Raw genomic sequence first — 18,544 nt, 5'->3', positions numbered from 1 at the left:
CGCCCAGCCTCCCAGGTCTACCAGCTGGCCCAGTGTTCGAAGCACACCACCAGGGGGCAGGGTGTGACCAGCCTTGACCTGGTCTGCATTTTCTTCCCAAGGCCCTCTGGGTCTGGCCCTTGGACACCTTCCCGAGCTCCTGTAGTGGATGCTATGGTGTGTTGCCTAGATCCCTGCTTCAGGATCCAGGTTTTCATTGTCCCAGCCTCGGAGTGGTGGCTGCTAATGGCTCACAGCTGAATACTTCCCTGAGACCTACCTGTGGCTGAAGGGAGTGGTGTCACCAAACACAATACCCCTTTCCTGGGGCAGTGTGTATCCAGTGACTGATTGACGCAAGGGTACAAAGCCTGATCCCCTTTCCTCAATTTGGTCCATCTGAGCTCCAGAGCTCCTGTGGGATCGGCTGAAGTCTCTGTTCTAATGCAGTGTATTTCCACTTTTCCTCCTGCCCAGTCCTGCTTTTCTCACTCCTTTTGTTTTTTTTTTTTTAAATTTTTTATTTTCAACGTTTTTAATTTATTTTTGGGACAGAGAGAGACAGAGCATGAACGGGGGAGGGGCAGAGAGAGAGGGAGACACAGAATCGGAAACAGGCTCCAGGCTCCGAGCCATCAGCCCAGAGCCTGACGCGGGACTCGAACTCACGGACCGCGAGATCGTGACCTGGCTGAAGTCGGACGCTTAACCGACTGCGCCACCCAGGCGCCCTCTCACTCCTTTTGAAAATCCTCCTTGGTGAACCACCTGTATACAGGTTTCCATCTCAGAGTTTGTTTCCAGCTTAAGATATCCCCCAAACTCAACGTGGATACTGCATTAGCCCCCTAATCCCACTCTGATTCCATTTTGCCTTCTAGATCCAAAGTGATCTTTCCAAACAAAATCTGGTCTCATCATGGCCCTGCCAAAAATTCTTTAGTAACTTCTCACTGTTCTTCGAATAAAGACCAAATCCTAACCTTGGACCATGAGGCTGTGCTGGATCTGGCCCCTGCTGACATTGCCACTGTCACCTACCACCATTCTTCCCACTTCCTTGGCTTCTTCTACTCTCTGGCTATATTGGTCTTTTTGTCTGTTTGTTTTGTACTCATGTCTCCTTCCTGCCTGAGCCTTTACATATATTGTTCTTGCAGCTTGGAATCCCCACCTTCTCCATACCCCCCGCACATGGTCACTTCTTACTCACCTGGCTGGTCTCAGTTTAATGTGTCTTCCTTAGGCAAGCTGTCCCCGCAATGCTGCCCCTCATTAGATTAGGTCTTCATGAAATACAATTTCATAGTGCCTGCCCTTCTCCTTCATAGGACTCACCTCAGTTATAATAGTTTATTTTCACATAGGCTCCTGCCTAACATATGTGGGGCCTGGGGCAAGAGTACAAACAGAGGGTCACAAACCTTGTGTTTTAAATATTTAAAATGTAGAACTCATGCTAACAAACTATTAAATAAAATATGTTCTATTCTTCTCCCTTGATAATAGGTACATGATGGCCTGGAATTTGGTTCAAAATTGAATTCAGATTTGGATTTTATTTGGAGTCCTTGGGATTCTGCAGCAGAATGTGGTGGGTGGTATGGGGAGAGGATGCACTGGGCCACTGGCCTTTGGGCCCTCTTCTCTTCCCACCCCTGACACTGTCTTGTCCTGTGAGGGGCCTCACGTGCATACCTATGGACCTCCCTGTCTACACATCCCAATTCTGTCCATGACCTCCTATAAATAGTCACCCTTAGCCGGCTTTTGGGTCTAGGGATGTGTGTACTGTAGTGTGGTCCACTTCTGGAAGGGCCTACCTGGGGTAGAGGTCCATGTGGGCCTAGAAGTGGGCTTGGAGCCCTTTGGACAGGGAATTCCTGGGTATCTGGAGTGTGGTCCAGAATGGGGTTGGGTGTGGGCAGAGGAGGCCTGAACTGCTCACCCCATGGGGTGGGACACAGCCAGAGGAGAGCCAGAATGGAGTCTTCCAAAAGCACAGGGCTTAGGGCAGGGGCTACTCTTGCCTGGGCCTAAGGGCAATAAATTGATGCTTCTCTGTTTCATCAGTCTGTATGCTCCACAAAGGCAGGGCTGGTGTCAGTCTGATGTACCGAGGTATCGCTAAAGCCTAGCACAGTGCCTGGTGCTTAATAAACACTTGTCAAATGAACATACCAGGCAGGCCAGGAAGAGGTTTGAAGATTTGGATCCATTACCGAAGATCTGGACACCAAAGGCCAGAACTTCTAGGGCTTACAGGGAATTATGGGCTCCAAATATGGGACAAATATGGGAGTGCAGGACAGAGGAGATAGTGATGGCACCCTGAATTACTGACTCCGTCTCCTCCCTTCCCTCTCATTTTGTATCCCCATTCTCCTGGCCCTTTATCTGCCTGGCCCTTCTCCCCCATTGTCCAACATCCCACAGCCCGCTGTGTTTCCTCTATGGCCTGACCATCTATCTGTCTGTTCCTCTGCATCTGTTTCTAATTCTTGGGCCCCAGTCTTACTTTCCTCTATCCCTTCCTTCTACTGCTTTTGTTCTTCTGGTCCCTTGTTCCTACCACCTCTCTTTTTACCCCTACTCCCTTCTTGGTGCTCTCCAGAAGACCTCCTTTCTCTTTTAGTTTGTCATGGCCCTTTGCCCACCTCTTCCATGTGCCTACATCCCTCCAACTCCTTTTGTACAAATCTGTGGGGAGCCACCGACTTGTTCTGCCTTCCATCCCAGGTCTATACCTACTGCCCCCTCAGCTAAGCCTTCTTGCCTCCCTTTGTTCTGTCATTTCTGAAGTCCACCTGCCTTCATCTTTTTGCTCTCATTTCCCGGTCCCCAGATGTCCTCAAGCCAGTCAGTCTCAATATGCATCTCCCAGGCCCTGGTTCCACCCCCACCAAGGGGGCCCATTAACTACCTCTTGGGTCCCCACTGGCTGCCGCGTCCTCTCGTCTCTGTGCCCTTGCCCATTTCCTCTGGCCTAGCCCTCACTTCCTGGACTCCTTTCCCTAGTCAGTGGCACCTGGTCTGAGCCCTGAGCGGCTCAGCTTGCCTGAGCTTGTTTAGTCTGACTCTTTTAGCCCGTTAGCAGCTTAGCCACCCCCTCCCCCAAACCTTTCCTTTGAGCCCTCCAGTAAACAAGAAGATCAGCACAGACCTGACAGCTGCTCGGGGGCAAGTGTCTGGCCAGACCAGGCATGAGAAAGGGGCTGCACTCAACACTTCCTATTCTTTCTGCAGCACAGGAAGTTCTGGGGTCTCTTTCCTGGCTATGTGCCTCAAAGCCACATTCCATGGGCATGTACGCGAGATTCCCTGGTCTCTATGATCCCCATTCCCATTAAGTGGCCTTGTTCCTAGGCTCTGTTCTTCTGCAAACACAACTGGATCCAGGCAATCACACTGAGAAGCCTTACTACTTGAATAACGACCGTGGTCTCTGCTCCACGAAATGCAGAACACATGTGGGAAAAGAATGATGTCATCTGATCTAGATCTTCTTATATGTGTGTACAGAGCATGATGGGAGAGACCATGCACACACACAGGGAAGCTGAATTGACTGTAGGTATTCTGTAGACCAGTGGTTCTCAAACTTCAGTGTTCATCAAAGTTGCCTAAAGGCTTATTAACACACAGATTTTTGAGGGTGGGGGAGTCCCAAGCCCAGAGTTTCCGATTCAGTAGGTTTGAGGTGAGGCCAGAGAATATGCATTTCTAGCAAGTTCCCAGGTAATGCTGCTGGTTGGGGCCCAGACTTTGAGAACCATTGTTTTAGGCCACCTGAACCTATCAGCTTTTCACCCAACACCTAAGACTGGGACCGTGTTAATTTTTATAACTGATGATCTTTAGGGCTGATGGACACCCAGATCTCTGACTTGGGACAGAGGACTTGTGAACCCCACAGGAACATTTGGGTATCCTCACCAGGTAGGGAATACTGTTCTATTCTAGTACACACCTTGTTTTAAACAGCTTCAGACAGGTTTAAACACCTCCTTAGCTAATTCCTAGTATCCCTGTTCCAACTTCTACTCAGGGATAAGAGCTCTAAGAGGTGTTAGGGGATTAGGCTGAAAATGTAGGTCACCCCCTAGCCATCTGGGAACCAGGATGAGTGAGAGAGGAAGAGAGAGGGACGGAGACACACGCAGGGAAAAGGCTAGAGGAAGCAGAGGGCGTGTGAGGGCAGTTACAGAAGTCAGATGGATTGGTGGTGATTAGATTTCAGTGTCCCGAGGTGGCCCGGAAAGAAGGAGCAGAGATCCCCACTCTCCCTTCTCCTGCTCCTTCCCGCTGGCCTGCCTGTCCTGGGACTGGTCATCAAGAGTGGGAGAGGCTGCGGATTGGGTAGCCAAGTCCTAGCGATTCACCGTGGGGACAGTTGCCTGTCCTTCTAATAGGATAGCTGTGAGGAGTGTGTGGCCAGTCACAGTGGGAGTGAGGCAGGGGGCCAGAAATGTGAAGATTCCTGAAAGCAGAACCACTGACCCAACTGGCTAGGTGAAAGTGGGTTCAGACCGTTTGTATTCCCCAAAACAACTGCCAAGGCACTGTAGAGCATTGGAGGGTGAGGGCGCCGGGAACTTCTCTGGGCCTCTTTTCCAGTCCCGGGTTCTCAATCACTGAGGGCTGCGGGTGGTATTCACATGAGGGTGGCTGACTGGGCCAATGCAGCTCTCTGTACCAGGGAACTGAGCACCTGTGAGATGGACCATCAATGAGGAACTTTATTGGGGAAAATGCCCCCTTTCCTTCCTTGAGAACAGGCATACTCATCGTCTTCCCTCTTCTCATTCCCCCCTCAACCCCCCAGGCCAATGAGATATGCAAATGATCCCCTTACCTCATTGGCTGCAGGCCTGAGGACCACAGATGACCTCAGAGAGCTGGCCCTTTAAGAGTGCCCTGTGGGCTCAGTGCCCACAGCGCCTTGTTCTGAGCACAGAGGCACCAGGCCCTGATCAATGGGGTCTCCAGTCTCTGAGGAAACTGTGCCTGCCTGGCTCTAACACTGACCACATCATCTTTACCATCCCCCAAGTGAGTATATTTGGGGCCTACCTGGGTGCCAGGCCTCTCACCTATAGCCTCCGCCTCTGTCACCTGCTGTCTGCTCTCTGCTGTCTGTTGTCAAGAATCCTCACACTTCTTTCCCCTGCCCCACTCCCACCCTGGCTGGCTTTATGTCCCTTACTGCTATCACATCAGAAAGATAAATAGCCCTCCTCACTTATCTCTTCATTCAGTTCTCTCTGGACACCTCTCTCACTGTTTCACCATAGCCTCCCTGCCAAGGATCATTCCTTCAATCTGTGTCTTTGTTCCTACCACCCCTGTCCTCTCAAGGGTGAGGGGTTCAGTAGATAGGGCAACAACCCTTCCCTGGGACAGGAAGACACAAAGACTTGTCCTTCCTCTCACCTCTCTGGGCAGAACCTGAGGGTATGAGATGTCTAGAGAGAGAGCTACCTAGGCTTGGGGTATCAAGATGGGACCAGATGCCAAGCACTGGGGATAAGCACTCCCTGCCTTGCCCCTTCGGGGGCTGGCAGTGGGGCTATTGGAACTGGAAGCTGGGCTAGAGTGTGAGACTTCTGGCTCAGGAAGGATTCCTGAGGTCATCTAGCCTGAGGTTCCTCAGGTGAGCACACACTCTGCATGATAACAGGGAGGAGAGCTCCTGGGTGACATAAGTTTGGGATGCTCTGGGTTGAGGTTGAACAGATGGTTTACTGAAGGACTTCATAGATTAATATGTTGCTGTGCTTTGTGAATCTGCAAAATGTGGGGATAGGAGGTAGCCTTTCTCAAATTTATCTGAGCATCGACTTCTTCTTGGGTATTTCTCACACTTGGTGTTTCCTGGAACACTCTTTGGGAAATGTGAAGGTCTAATTGCCTTTATTGAACAGAAGGGGAAACTGGGGTCAGGTGATCCGTCCAAGTTCATACAACATAGCAGGTTCTGAATAGAAGGAGGAAAACCAATCTTGGTTGGTTCTCTTTGGAGAGATTGGCTTGGGGAAAGATGGTCACCACTCAGTCCTGATCTTGCTAGAACTGACTCTAGGACCTTTCTTTTTCCCTTGGAAAGTCTCATGCTCCAGTGAAAGGGATTAATTGATTGATTAACCCACAGAATAGATGTGCATTGAGGATCTTCTAGTGCAAGGCATTGGCCTAGGTGTTCTGAGAGAGAGATATAACAACGTTATCCTTATATATTAAAATTCACCTCATACATACCTTCCCATTGTCCTAAAATAGACACCTACTCTGTTACAGTTAATTAAGCAAAAATTTTTGATTGCTTGGAAATGGAATGATGTCTCTTGAGATGACAGAGCCTCTCAGTCTGTCCCAGCACTAGAGTTGGGAGTACTGCCATATTCCTCTTGTTTTTCAAAGCTCCCAGAGGCAACAGTGGGGCCAGACTCCATGCTTTCATCTTCTTCAATCAGGCCTTTAAGCTGCTTGCTGGAGCCCCTGCCAACCTGAAAAGTTGCCTCAGTCCAGAGGTGACTATTTAGGGAACAGGGTTGTACCATCGCCCCTGCTTTCCAGAACTGTGGCTCTCCAGAACACTTGGACTTTGAAAGAAGGAGGTTCCTATAAGGAGGCTGGCAGGCAGCCTCCAGGTGCTCCAAATCTCTCTTCTTTTTTTGCAGGTGCACCCCTCCCAATCCAGCCCCAGAATGGCACTGCCTCCCAGCCCCCTGGCTATGGAATACGTCAATGACTTTGACTTGATGAAATTTGAGGTAAAGCGGGAACCCTCTGAGGGGCGATCTGGCCCCCCAACAGCCTCACTGGGCTCCACACCCTACAGCTCAGTGCCTCCTTCACCCACCTTCAGTGATCCAGGCATGGTGGGGGCCAGTGAGGCCCCCCGGCCAGGCCTGGAGGAGCTGTACTGGCTGGCCACCTTGCAGCAGCAGCTGGGGGCTGGGGAGGCACTGGGCCTGAGTCCTGAAGAGGCTGTTGAGCTGCTGCAGGGTCAGGGGCCAGTCCCTGTTGAGGGGCCCCACAGCTACTACCCAGGAAGCCCGGAGGAGACAGGAGCCCAGCATGCCCAGGTGAGTGATCAGTGAGTTGGTTTGAGGGGAGGTAGGGTGAGGGAGGACAGCCCAAGAGAGGAAGGAGAATTCCTGGAGAGGGTTATGGATTGGACAAGAGACAGAGGGCAGGAGAAGACAAGGGCCCTTGAAAAAAATCAGAGAGAGAAAACTATCTTCTGCCCCCTCCCTTTTCCCCAAATGGAGAGAAATGAGTAGTCTAAACCAGGAGGAAGAGGGAGAAAAGATTAAAAGAGGACCAAAAGGGGAGAGTTGAGAATTAAAGGAGAGCCGTTGATTACGGGAGGCAAATATACTCCGTCTGTGGAAACCAGGGAAAGAGTTGCGCTTGGAATTGAGTGGAGTTGAGACAGCGGGCACGGGAATGAGGTTGGCCTTTTCAAGACATCGTGCTTCCCCAGCCCCCAACCTTCTCAGGAAGGATTGGGACTCATCCTATTAATTATAGACACAGATGGGTGTGTTGAGGGCATTAGGATGTAATCCAAATCCGTTGAGGGTCACAGGGTTGCGGCCTTCAGGAGAGGGGAGCGAGGTGCATTGGCGGGGCGGGTTCCGTCTGGGCGGTGTCCGCCGGACACCCGGTGAGCCTGGAGCAGGACGCTAAGGACCTCGCTGCAGCGGCGCGGATTTCAGGCGCGCGACCCGCTAGCCTGACCGTGGGAGACGGGGCCTGCAGTGTGGGGCGGACCCAAAGGGGGAGCGCGCCCCTCGGGGAGGAGGGGCTTGTTGGGATCTGGGGCGGGGTCTGCACGGCGGGGTAGATTCTGAGGAAGGGCGAGCATCGGGTAAAGGTGGGGGCCGGGGGCGGAGCCTTCCCGAGGGCGGGGTAGTCCCGCTCGCGACCTAAGTGTGGAGCGGGGAGGGACCCGGCGCTGACCCGCTCTCTGCCCTCTCCCTCTGCAGCTGGCGGAGCGGTTTTCGGACGCGGCGCTGGTGTCGATGTCTGTGCGGGAGCTAAACCGGCAGCTGCGGGGCTGCGGGCGCGACGAGGCGCTGCGGCTGAAGCAGAGGCGCCGCACGCTGAAAAACCGCGGTTACGCGCAGGCCTGCCGCTCCAAGCGGCTGCAGCAGCGGCGGGGGCTAGAGGCTGAGCGCGCCCGCCTGGCCGCCCAGCTGGACGCGCTGCGGGCCGAGGTGGCCCGCCTGGCCAGGGAGCGCGACCTCTACAAGGCTCGCTGTGACCGGCTGACCTCGAGCGGCCCTGGGGCCGGGGACCACGCCCACTTCTTCCTCTGAGTTGCTAGGGGCCGCCGAGTGGTGTAGTAGGTGGGTGGGGGACACCACCTAGAAGGCCACTTTGCCATTCACTAGATGGTTACTAGCGCCTTCTGGTGCCAGACACTCTGTTGTATGACTACATAAATATGCCCGAACTTCCTGGACCCTCAAGGCATGCTCCGACGTTAGAGGCTGGTCATTTTCTGGGAGAGAGGTCTTCGCAGGCAGGCAGCATACACAGCCCTCCACCTCCTGTTCCGCCCCACTTGACCAGGACACTGAGATCTGGAGGAGCCGGTGCCCGGACTGTTGTGGGGGGCGGGTAAGAAGAGGCGCGGATGATAGCTGGGTGACAGTGAATGGGAGGAGAGGGAGTGGTGTGACTTCCCCCTCAGTTTAGATTTTAATTCAAGGTTTTCAACCTGTAGTGCATTAAGGTGGTAATTAGCAATGAAGCAGTATTTTCATTCTGAGGCTTGTAAACACCCCATTTTAAGACTACTGCATTTTTCAAGATTTCAATCACCAACAAGACAGACTAGGAACTCTATCCATGAGGCTTTCATCCTATCCAACCCAGTGGCCTCCAGGGCCCAGAACAGCAAAGGCCTGAGGAACTGTAGGGGTGGTTGGTGCCGACTGGGAGAGAATTCTGGGCAGGAGTCTGGAGACCTGGGTGCTAGGCCCAGCTCTGCCACAGGATACCTCTGTCACCTTGAGAAAATCACTTGCTCCCTGGGTTTTGGTTACCTCATCTAATCCTGGATTGGATGACTTCTGACACCTTTCCAGTTCTGGCATCTCCTTGGTGTAGGAGCCCCAAGAGTCTTCCCAAGAACCCCCCAAGACAACCTCACCAAAGGGACTTCCTGTCCTGCTCCTGCTTCCTGATTGCAGCCTAGGCGGTGGATGAGCCCATGCGCTGCTCCTCTGCTGCTCTCTCCAAGCTGCCTTGGCCTCCAGACCTGCATAGGGTACCCTTGCTACCTCCTGCCTTTCTGAGGGCTGAGGTGAGCCTTTGCCCAGCATGACAAGATGCTGAAAGAGTGTGGTTTTTGTGAATTAAACTTGAAGTTCAGGCAGAACTTTACACTATTGGCTAAACGTTCTTGAAATTTAAGAAGTGTTCATTCTTTAGCCTGGCTCCTGGTTCCTGTGTGTGTGTGTGTGTGTGTGTGCGCGCACACACACACGTGCGCGCACTGTGTCTCAGTTCTGGAGGCCCAATGAAAATGGGGTGGAAGCGTGGGGATTGGGCCAGATGGAGCCTCCTCCTCCCACCACCACTGCACAGAAGCCGAGGAGCATCAGTGACTGGGCCAGGCCTGCCTATGGCTATCCTGAGGTCCCACAGTTGCCATGGCTACCCAGCCCTTTGGTTCATCTGCCTACAGAGAGAGTAGGCGGGGGCTCTGGGCAGAGCAGAGGCATTGAGCTGGGAGCAGCTACCTCACCAGCCACTGTCGTAGGTCCTCTAAGGGACATAATAAATAGGGAGAAGCAGTCGAGGGTGGGGAAGAGGCTCCCATATGTCTCTCTTCCTTTCTGCCCCCTCTATCCACCCCCTCCCCAGCTGTCTCTTCCCATCACAGTTCTTGTTCTCTCCTCCCCCTCCTCTAGCCCAGCTCATCCCTCTTCCACTCAGGAGCCTGCAATGGGAGGCATCTCCTCCATCTCCCCCAGGATTTCTTTCTCTTCTCCTCTCCTTTTCTACCACTGGCCACCGGCCACCCTCTCTGGCTCTGGCTCCTCTATCTGAGTGGCTCACAGAGCCTCTCCTCCTTCATCTCCTTCCACATGCATCATTGAAGAAAGAGGCTGGGGCAGGGAGGGTCCCTCCAGGGTCCCATCTCTTCTTCTCTTGCTCTGGATATCACCTGTGTCCTGGCCTGCTCTCTGGAGCTGCAGTCCAGACCCAACACCGCTCTTGCACACCTTCGTTAACTGGCTGGGTTCCTGCACAGCACACACATGGGCAGAAATGCCATTCACAGGCACCTACCCCCATACACACAATCAGCCCACATATGCATACACCTGAATCTCAAGATGAGGCTCACATGGATACACCTCACAGAAGCTGCACACTAGTGATTAAGAGTGTGAGCACAGATGGGTTTGGGCTCAAGTTCCAGGCCCACCAGTTCTTTGATGATGGGTGAATTTAAATGGAATGTCACTTGATTTGTGAGAGTGGGTACATTTAAAGCACGTAGCACAAAGTTTAGCACATGCCAAACAATAACGTTTTACTGCTGTTGTTAATGTTATTAAGAGCACCCAGCCTGACTTCCTGAACCATTACATTAAGACCACACTCATGGACAGGCAGGGATGTGCAGTGCATGAGCACACACATTTCGCACACCCAGGAAAACCAGGCTGCACAGACCTTAGATGCTCCCTTTATATTCATAATTCATTAACAGACCTGCTGCCCTCCTTCAGTCCCCGCCCAACACCCCTTCTCGGCCCGCCCCACAGCTGTGTGGGGGCTGGAGTTCAGCTCATGGGGGACTCAGCTGGGCTTCTCTGGAGGCAGCTGTAAGAGGGCATCAACCTGCCCCTTTGGCAGCCCCTTATTACCCACCCCCCCATCTCTGGTAATTAACCTTCATGGTGCTGGGCCCCCTGGGGTTGGGAGGTGAGGGTAAGGGCTCATCAGATCCCACTGGCACACAGTTGGGGTGAAACTGCTGAGATACCAAGCTGCTGGGGAGCTCTGGCTCAGATTTTGAAAGGTGCTGGTCCTCATTTCTTAATGGCGTGTATGTTTGGGTGGGTGTTGGGCATCTGAGACATGATGGATAGAGGCTGAGGTGCTAGGAGTGGTTCCCTTTATTAATGGCCAGAAAGTCAGGATCACTGAAGAAAGTCACAAGGCTGAGGGGTATGGGGCCTGGACAGATAGAGCAGGGCTCACCACGCACTTCCAGGACCTAGGGGGGCACAGCCGGTCCAAGAGGGAGAGGCACTGGTCACTCGAATCACAAGGGTCAGGACAGGCACCTGGGGCAGGGGGGGATAGTCATAAGCACCTTCCTCTACACAACATTGAGCCCAGATGGGCTCCACCAAACACCACCTTGCACCCCTGTCCACCCCTTTGGGCCCCCAGGACTCACTGAGAGGCTGAGGGAGTGTTGGTCCGGTAGGAGGCAGTCACGGGCTAGGGCTGGGGGTCGTGGCCGGTGTGCAAGGCCTGGGAGCCCCTGGGCTGATGCCCTGGCTGGCGTAGTACTCCACCACCTGCCTGGGCACCTCAGCCAGGACACACTTAGCAAGCGCAGAGGGTGCGGCCTGGGAGTAGGGGCGGGGACGTTGTTGGGGGGGGGCGAAGATTGTGGGGGGAGAGGCCAGGCAAGGGGGCGGGGCTTCGGGGTGGCCAGATGGGCTCCATCCAGCCTCCCTCACAAGCCTTCAACCCGGTTTGGGAGAGGCTGGTCAGATTGGAGGGCCTGAGGAGCTGGGGAGTCCTTTGGCCAGTGGGGGGCACCAGGCACTCACATCCTTGAAGTCCCGGAAGGGCACGAACTGGACGATGTCGCGGGCCGCGGGCACCCCTCGGGGGCAGCGCAAGGTACCGTCGTCGCCATCCAGCAGCCGCATGTCTGAGAAGTCCGCATTGCCCACACCCACGATGATGATGGACATGGGCAGGCGGGAGGCGCGCACGATAGCTGTGCGTGTCTCGGCCATGTCACTCACCACGCCGTCGGTGAGCACCAGCAGCACCGAGTACTTCTGAAAGCAGACAGAAGGGAGGAAGGGTAGGCTCTGTGTGTAAGGGCTTTGGCACCCACCCCAAGCCCGGCCCTAGCCCTGGCCCCAGGCCCACCAGAGGACACCCAGTGGGGCAGTGCCTGGTTGCCTGCTTCGTCTCCTCACCGTGGCTTGGCCGGTGCTCTGCTCTCGCTGAGCTGGCTCCGCCACGCGGTTGATGATGGGGGCCACGTTGGTGGGGCCATAGAGCTGGATCTGGGGTAGGCACCGTCGGTAGGAGGCGATGACCCCCGAGATCTCTGTTGGCCAGGAGGTGAGGCCAGCAGAGATTAGCAGGGAGCCCTTCTTGACACCCCTTCCAACCAAGGAGGTGCTTCCCTATCTCAGGACTGCCTGGCCCCTTAAGTTCTTCACTAAGCAGGAGAGTTGGATGGTCCAGGCTCTGGGAGAGGAGGGTGGGCAGATGCTGGGTCAGGAGCTGGGAGTCCCAAATGAAGACAGGAGCTGAGTGGGCCAAAGGGCAGGGGGCTGGCCCATGAGGATGGAATCTATCCCCCTGCATGGGGTGTATCAACTGCGTATGGTGTATGGGGGGAGGCGGGGCTGGTGAAAATCTCCCCTCTTTACCTTCACATTCAGGGTTTTCCGGGTCAAAGTTGATAGCAAAGTCATGGGACACCTGTGAGGGTAAGGTGAGGGCAGCGAGAAGATGTCCTTTCCTTCCTTTCTGACTCTCCCATCAAATCCTCCCTTCCTCTCAAACCCAGCCTACCTCGAAGTTGGGGGGGATCCGAGCCCCAAAGCCAAATGCTGGAAACCGTTTATCACTGGCAAGAAGAAAAGCCGGGGGGGGGGGCATTGGGCAAGGCCTCCGTGCCCACCACCCCCCTCCCCTACCTCCCCCCGCCTCCTACCTGTCATAGTCTTGGCAGATGCCTCCCACTGCACGCAGGGCTTGCAGGTAGTGGTTGGGCTGGCGGGGGCTGAGGCAGTGTAGGGACTGACTGCTCCTTGGGTCCCCGTTGGAGGCCGTGAAGTCGATGGCCACCTAGTGGAGGTGGAAAAGGGTCTCAGTGCATCTATGAGAGCTAACAGAGGCTAGCCCAGAGCTAAGGTCTGTAGGGGAGGACCCAGGTAAGTCCAGTCAAGCCCACAGGTAGCTTCATCATGGAGTGGGGTGAGGAGTACAGGATGACAATGCTAAGGCTCATGAGCGGCCCCAGCAGGGGCAGTGGGGATTTGGGGCTCCTTCTGTTCATGATGTGCTTAGCCCCTTCCTCTTGCCTGTGTCCCCCGTCCCCTGGGTCTTTACCGTGAAGCTGATCTGGCAGCCGCCCATGATATAATCCAGGAAGGTGTGCACCTTCTCCACCTAGCAGGAGAGGGAAGAGGTAAAGTAGCAGGATGGTCCTTTGAGGAGGGAGCTGAGGGGGGCGGGCTTCTGTGGGGAAAGTGGAAGGGACAAAAGTGTTTGAGGTTGAAGTTCCCAGTGGGATAGGGCAAGCCTTCTCAGTTCCCAGAGGAGGAGACACTGGTCTTTGAAAAAAGGATTGAATCTGAGCAGCCAGCTTGAGGCAGGCACCGGAATTTACCGTGCACTGGGCCAGTACCACGGTCCCCGAGCTCTTGTAGTTCTTCTTCTTGTCCCGGTACTTGGGGTTGATACAGTCCCACTGCATCTAGATCCCACACACCCCACAAGTCTACAGTCACAATTCCATCAGGCAACCCCTGGTCTCCCTTCCAGAAGAGCCTCCCAGAGCAAGACCCCCATGGCTCAGTCCTTAGACCGAGCCTGGGAACTTTCCACCCCCTCGTCCTATTGCATGTAATGGGCTCTTCAGCACCCTTAGAATTCTCCCAGGGATCTGGGTGGGATTCTGGGAGCTGGGGTCTTTGTGGCACCTCCTGCCCAGGGTTTGCCGTTCCTTCCTGCATCTCCTGGAATGTGCTGGTGAACTCGCCGATGAAGTCATGCTTCCCGCTCGAGTCATAGTCATACACCAGGAACTGAGAAGGCAAGGAGGGGAGGTGAGAGGGTCAGGGTTGCTTTGCAGTGGTTCCTGGGGGCAGGGGATGGACTTAGAGAGGTAGGGGGCTAATAGTCCCTAGGCCCAAACAGATGTCCTTAAGCTGCCTAAAGAGGCTACCTGCTGAACTTTATTCTTTGGCTCAATCTGGCAGGGACTTTGGCCTTGATAAAAGGCACACATTGTAGGAAAACTGAACTGTGACTGGGTCTTTACCCCACAGTGGGAAGGGCTTATCACATGAGGGAGGGGAAGGGGCTTGACACGCTCAGGAGGAATGTCTCAGACAGAGGCTAGATGCTCCAATAGGCTGCCCTTGCTTGGCGGGGGGGCCTCACCTTGAGAGGCCGGTGGACATCACAGCTGCATAGGGAGTGCAGGGACAGGCGGAATGGCTCCCAGCTGGGATTCAGGTTGTTCTTCACCACCTTGGAGAGGCACCCGAGAGCTGGTCACCTCCTCTCTAGGTTTCCCTGCTCTGCTCTTCCTCCCTCCTTCCCCACTGCTCCAGGCACCAACCTCCGTCCTCCAGACGAGCTGGTCACTCTGGTCCCCATTGGTCTTATAGATCTCCATGAAAGGGTCAGATTTGCTGAACAGATCCTGAACAGAGGAAAGGACCCATGGGCCTGATGAGGTCTGCAAGGGGAGGCAGCTAACACTGAAGTAGGGAGCAGCACTGATTTATCTTGAGTGGGGGCCTTGGCTCTCTAACAGGGAAGATGGGGGCCTGGACCCTGGGTTTCCAACCTTGTTGTCCAGCTTGTGGGCTCTGAAGGTGAGTTGTACATAGTCATTGGTGCCAGATACCTCCTCAGCCACAATCTGCAAAGGGGAAACAAGTGCAGGATTCCCCCCTACCACACAAAGGGCACCTTATGCCCTTTCCCTTAGGTGGAAGCCAGTCCTGGGCATGATGTCACCATGGATGTCCATGCAGGGGCATTGAATGCTGTGCCCAAGGGTCAGTATAGGTGACCTTGCCTACCGTGATGGTGGACTTGCCCGCAGTCTTCCCATTCTTCAGCAGCAATGGCTTAGTGACCTTGGTTTGTGACACAATCTGGAGATGAAGGTAGAGGGAGATCCAGCTGTGACCCGCGGCCCCCCCCCCCCCCCCCCCCCCGCTTTGGCCAGGGAACAAGGGACAGGGTAAAAATATCCTTAGAGTGCTCACAGGGGCTATACTTGGGCTAGGGTTGGATGTAATTTCCACAGCAACATTAAGAGGTAGGCATATGACCCCCATTGTTTAGATGAGGAAACTAAGACTCAGAGAGGTTAAACATCTTGCCCAAGGCTGCACAGCCAGTGAATGGTGGAATGGGGTCCAAGCCCAGACTGAACTAGCTCCAGAGCTTATTCTCTGTTATTTTGGCTTTCAGAGGCAGAAGCTGAAGGGGGTAGGGTGGATGAGAAGGCAAACCTGGCCCAAGGTGCATTCTGTAGAGCCGAGGAAGGTGTCATTGCGGGGGCTAGTGGCTCCATCCTCAGCGTCAAACACGTGGAACTGCAGGGGCTGCTTCTCCTCAAAAAAGTACTCGAGGGCCAGCACCCGAGAGAAGACAGGGCTGGAGCAGGAGCGTAGCACCTCTGTGTGCTCCACCTGCGGCAGGGGGCAAGGGCCCTCTGGGAACCCAGGCTACTTTTCCCTGCCCTGGACCACCCTGCTCATGCCAGGTTTCCTCAGGCTCCTGTATCCCCAGTGACTAGCTCTTCCCTTGTTAGGCTGACCCCCGAGCTCAGGCTGCTGCCAGCCCACTGGACCGTCAGTCCTTTGAGGCTCTGATAAGGCCTTTGGGAGCTGTGCCACAGCCTGGGCCGATCCCAGGACCCTATAGGACTCTGTGGCTCTAAAATGGTTTGTGTCTCCAAGGTTACCCCCACAGCCTAGAATAGGCCCCTCAGAGTCCTCACATTCTCCTGTGAGGCTTTCCTTGCCCCTTCCCAGCCCCTCCTCCTTCCCAGGCTAGGAGGTTAGTTCAGATAAGACCCAGCCCATTCTCACCTCCACCCACTGCTCATCAGAGTAGAGCTTGAGCAGCACGCAGGGGTGGGGCTTGGTGAGTGTGTCTCGGTCCAAGAGGCCATGGCAGGACACCCGCAGCTCCACCCGCGAGGCCCCCAGCGTCATGGCTGGGGGCTCAGGCACCCATCCCATCTCAGGGTCCGACATGTCACTGTGGGGACAGAGCAGATGGCCTGGACACTGGAAAGGGAACATCTGCCAGGGGAGGGGTCTGTCTTCTGGGAACCTGGGCCCCATGCCCCACCTTGTCCTGCTTCCTGAGGCCCTGGGATCTTATGGATCTCCTGCTTCCCCCCTACCCACCCCCACCCCTGCCCTCAGCTTAGCTTCCTTGGCTGGAGCTGTGGACAAGGAGGGCGGAGGACCTGAGCTTCCCACTCTTGCACAGCCCTATGCCTTTGTCACCCCTGCTGACCTACTATGCATGGATGGGGTTGGAGAGGGCTGGGGGTATGGGGAGTTCCTGGCAGTCTTGGCTCCTAGGCCATCGATTAATCCATGCTTTCTGCTACCTCAGCACCTTCTGCTATTTCCCGACTGATGTTTGAGCCAGCACTGCACTCAGTCTTGGCACGAGGGAGCTGAACTGGGGCAAGGGGGTGGGGACATGGGTGGAGGAGCCCCTGGAAATCTGAAGGGGATGGGCCGTAAGAATGGAGTCTGCAGTGGGCAGGAGGAGGCAGGTTGTAAGATGCCCTGCGGGGCTGTCCTTATCCACCTCCCCCTACTCATCTCCTGGGTGACTTATGGCAAGGGAGGGGTGGTGGGCTTGGGGAGTTAGAGACAGAGCCCCATCCCCGCTGAGAGCTCCTCCAGGTTCCTGGCAGGGGCTCCCACTATGACAACTCCTGCTTCCCTCCCCACCTCCCCTGTTCTCACAATTCTTGGCAGCACTGGCACTGTCTCTTAGCGACAGGATTTTTGGGGAGCCACAGCCCCCTCCATGCTGCCCGTGGGATGCACGCACGCCACCCTCCCCCAGCAGTGGTATCAAGCCTCGGGCAGCAGCAGGCAGGGGTATGCTGGCCCGAGTTCACGGCTGGTCAGTCCATCTATCTGTGTCTGTCCACATCTCAGGGTGAGGCTGTCTGATCCCATGTCGTGCTTCCCCCAAGCGAGTGTGCGTTGGTGTGTCTGAATGCCCCCACCCTGTGTGTCTGTGCCCTAGTTGTGTGTCTGTATCCAGGAGGGTGTGCCAGTTCCCGTACCTCCCTCAGAACCGGGACCCTTCTCTGGCTGGGTTCCCCCCCTCCCCATAGCGCGTGCCTTTCTGGATATGTGAGGGAGGGTCTGGGTGGGCGGGTGGGGGTCTCTGCCTTCCTGCCACAAGTCTCCCAGTTCTCGCAGGGCCCCTGAGATGGGCAGGTGCATGTGGTGGTGAGGGGATCGGGCAGGACTGGAGACCTCTCTGGGGGCTGGGGGGAGATGTTGTTACGGAGACTGGGCCAGGCTGGGCCAGGCTGGGGCTGGGCTAGGGAGGAAGGGGAGGCTCACCTGGGCTCTAGTCGGGGGGCTCCTTTCTCCGGCTCTCTGGCCCTGGCCCTGACTCCCTTGCTTCTCCAGCCGCTGGCGCCGGCTCCGGCTCCGGCTCTGCTGCTATTTATGGGGCCTGGATGGGGAGGGGTGGGGGGGCCGCAGCACCAGCTCCCCCCCGCACAGACCGGTTGGGAGGGAGAAGAGGGGAGGGGCAGGGCCACTGCCTGGGAGGGAGCCACAGAGCCGGGGGAGGAGGGCGGGCCGGGGGTGGCTCAGAGGCAGGACCCCCACAGACACAGTGACACACATCTTCCCCTTCACACCACACCCGTGCACACATTGTGGCAGTGTGTGCACGCACACACATTCACACCAGGAGACGATGGAGACACACGCACCCACGGCTCATGGGCTCACACGTATCCTGACACACACAGGCGCCAGCACCATAAACTCACTGTGACACCATGACAGTTACAGCCCTACGGATACACAGAAGGAAACACACCCAGTCTCAGCACTCTCCACATCGCGCTTGTGAAGGATATTCACAGTAACTCATAAAAGAACACTGGGCTATACTTGTCACACACACATACACTCATTCACACCAACCCAAATACAACAGAATGGAGATTTTCACATGCTCCTTAAAAATCACCCTGTACCACGCTAAATCTCATAGCTTTGAGAATGAGGTCCAGTTCCCTCGCTGCTTTTCAACAGGGACACACATGGAGATGCACACAATTGCTTAAGGACACACACAGTCTCCCATCCTGAGGCAGGGCTGCCACTAGGGACATGCGCTAAAGGACTGATTCCCGAAGCATCTTCTGGCGCTCACAATTCACCCCTCACCCCCCCAAGATTCAACCCGTGTGGTCACATCCTTGTGGGAGGGGCCATGTCACACACAGATCTTGAGGAAACAAGACGTTAGTCGTTCCCCAGTGACACCCGGCAAACTAGGCAATTCCCTGGGGAGCTGCATCCAC

At 55.3% G+C, this 18,544-nt stretch overlaps 2 protein-coding genes across 5 annotated transcripts in view; one reads left to right on the top strand and one right to left on the bottom strand.

Annotated features, from left to right (window-relative positions):
* Nucleotides 1-9,378, top strand: part of NRL (neural retina leucine zipper) — a 30,057-nt gene extending 20,679 nt beyond the window's left edge. For 2 of the 4 annotated variants that reach the window (XM_060619304.2, XM_060619305.2), the window contains exons 2-3: nucleotides 6,660-7,067; nucleotides 7,974-9,378. In XM_060619304.2, the coding sequence (XP_060475287.1) occupies nucleotides 6,687-7,067; nucleotides 7,974-8,306 (714 nt within the window). In that variant the 5' untranslated portion in view covers nucleotides 6,660-6,686 and the 3' untranslated portion in view covers nucleotides 8,307-9,378. Of the gene's footprint in view, nucleotides 1-3,895; nucleotides 3,919-4,898; nucleotides 5,032-6,659; nucleotides 7,068-7,973 lie in introns of those variants that run through there. The other 2 variants (XM_060619306.2, XM_060619303.3) reach the window with 2 other exon arrangements.
* Nucleotides 9,379-10,898: 1,520 nt separating this feature from the next.
* On the bottom strand, nucleotides 10,899-17,670 carry CPNE6 (copine 6). The gene is made up of 17 exons (XM_078448382.2): nucleotides 17,565-17,670; nucleotides 16,050-16,221; nucleotides 15,468-15,647; nucleotides 15,030-15,104; nucleotides 14,792-14,866; nucleotides 14,561-14,644; nucleotides 14,380-14,469; nucleotides 13,917-14,021; nucleotides 13,604-13,690; nucleotides 13,324-13,383; nucleotides 12,926-13,059; nucleotides 12,784-12,838; nucleotides 12,639-12,690; nucleotides 12,177-12,310; nucleotides 11,796-12,032; nucleotides 11,414-11,588; nucleotides 10,899-11,297 (listed from the first exon to the last, which is right to left on the bottom strand). Exons 2-16 carry the CDS (start codon nucleotides 16,215-16,217, stop codon nucleotides 11,451-11,453), a joined length of 1,674 nt encoding a protein of 557 aa, XP_078304508.1. The 5' UTR covers nucleotides 16,218-16,221; nucleotides 17,565-17,670; the 3' UTR covers nucleotides 10,899-11,297; nucleotides 11,414-11,450.
* Nucleotides 17,671-18,544: the final 874 nt, after the last annotated feature.

This window comes from Panthera onca, chromosome B3, assembly GCF_046562875.1.
Source record: "Panthera onca isolate mPanOnc1 chromosome B3, mPanOnc1 haplotype 2, whole genome shotgun sequence".
In the NCBI taxonomy this organism is placed as follows: Eukaryota; Metazoa; Chordata; class Mammalia; order Carnivora; family Felidae; genus Panthera; species Panthera onca.
This window is presented reverse-complemented; position numbering and strand designations above follow the sequence as displayed.

What these genes read in the sequence shown, in the direction of transcription:
- CPNE6 (XM_078448382.2), bottom strand. Translation starts at nt 16,217, where the DNA reads ATGTCGGACCCTGAGATGGGATGGGTGCCTGAGCCCCCAGCCATGACG. An exon ending in ATGTCCACCGGCCTCTCAAG is followed by an intron (nt 14,022 to 14,379) that starts GTGAGGCCCCCC and finishes TTGCCTTCTCAG; the next exon opens with TTCCTGGTGTATGACTATGA. An exon ending in TGGTACTGGCCCAGTGCACG is followed by an intron (nt 13,384 to 13,603) that starts GTAAATTCCGGT and finishes CTCTCCTGCTAG; the next exon opens with GTGGAGAAGGTGCACACCTT.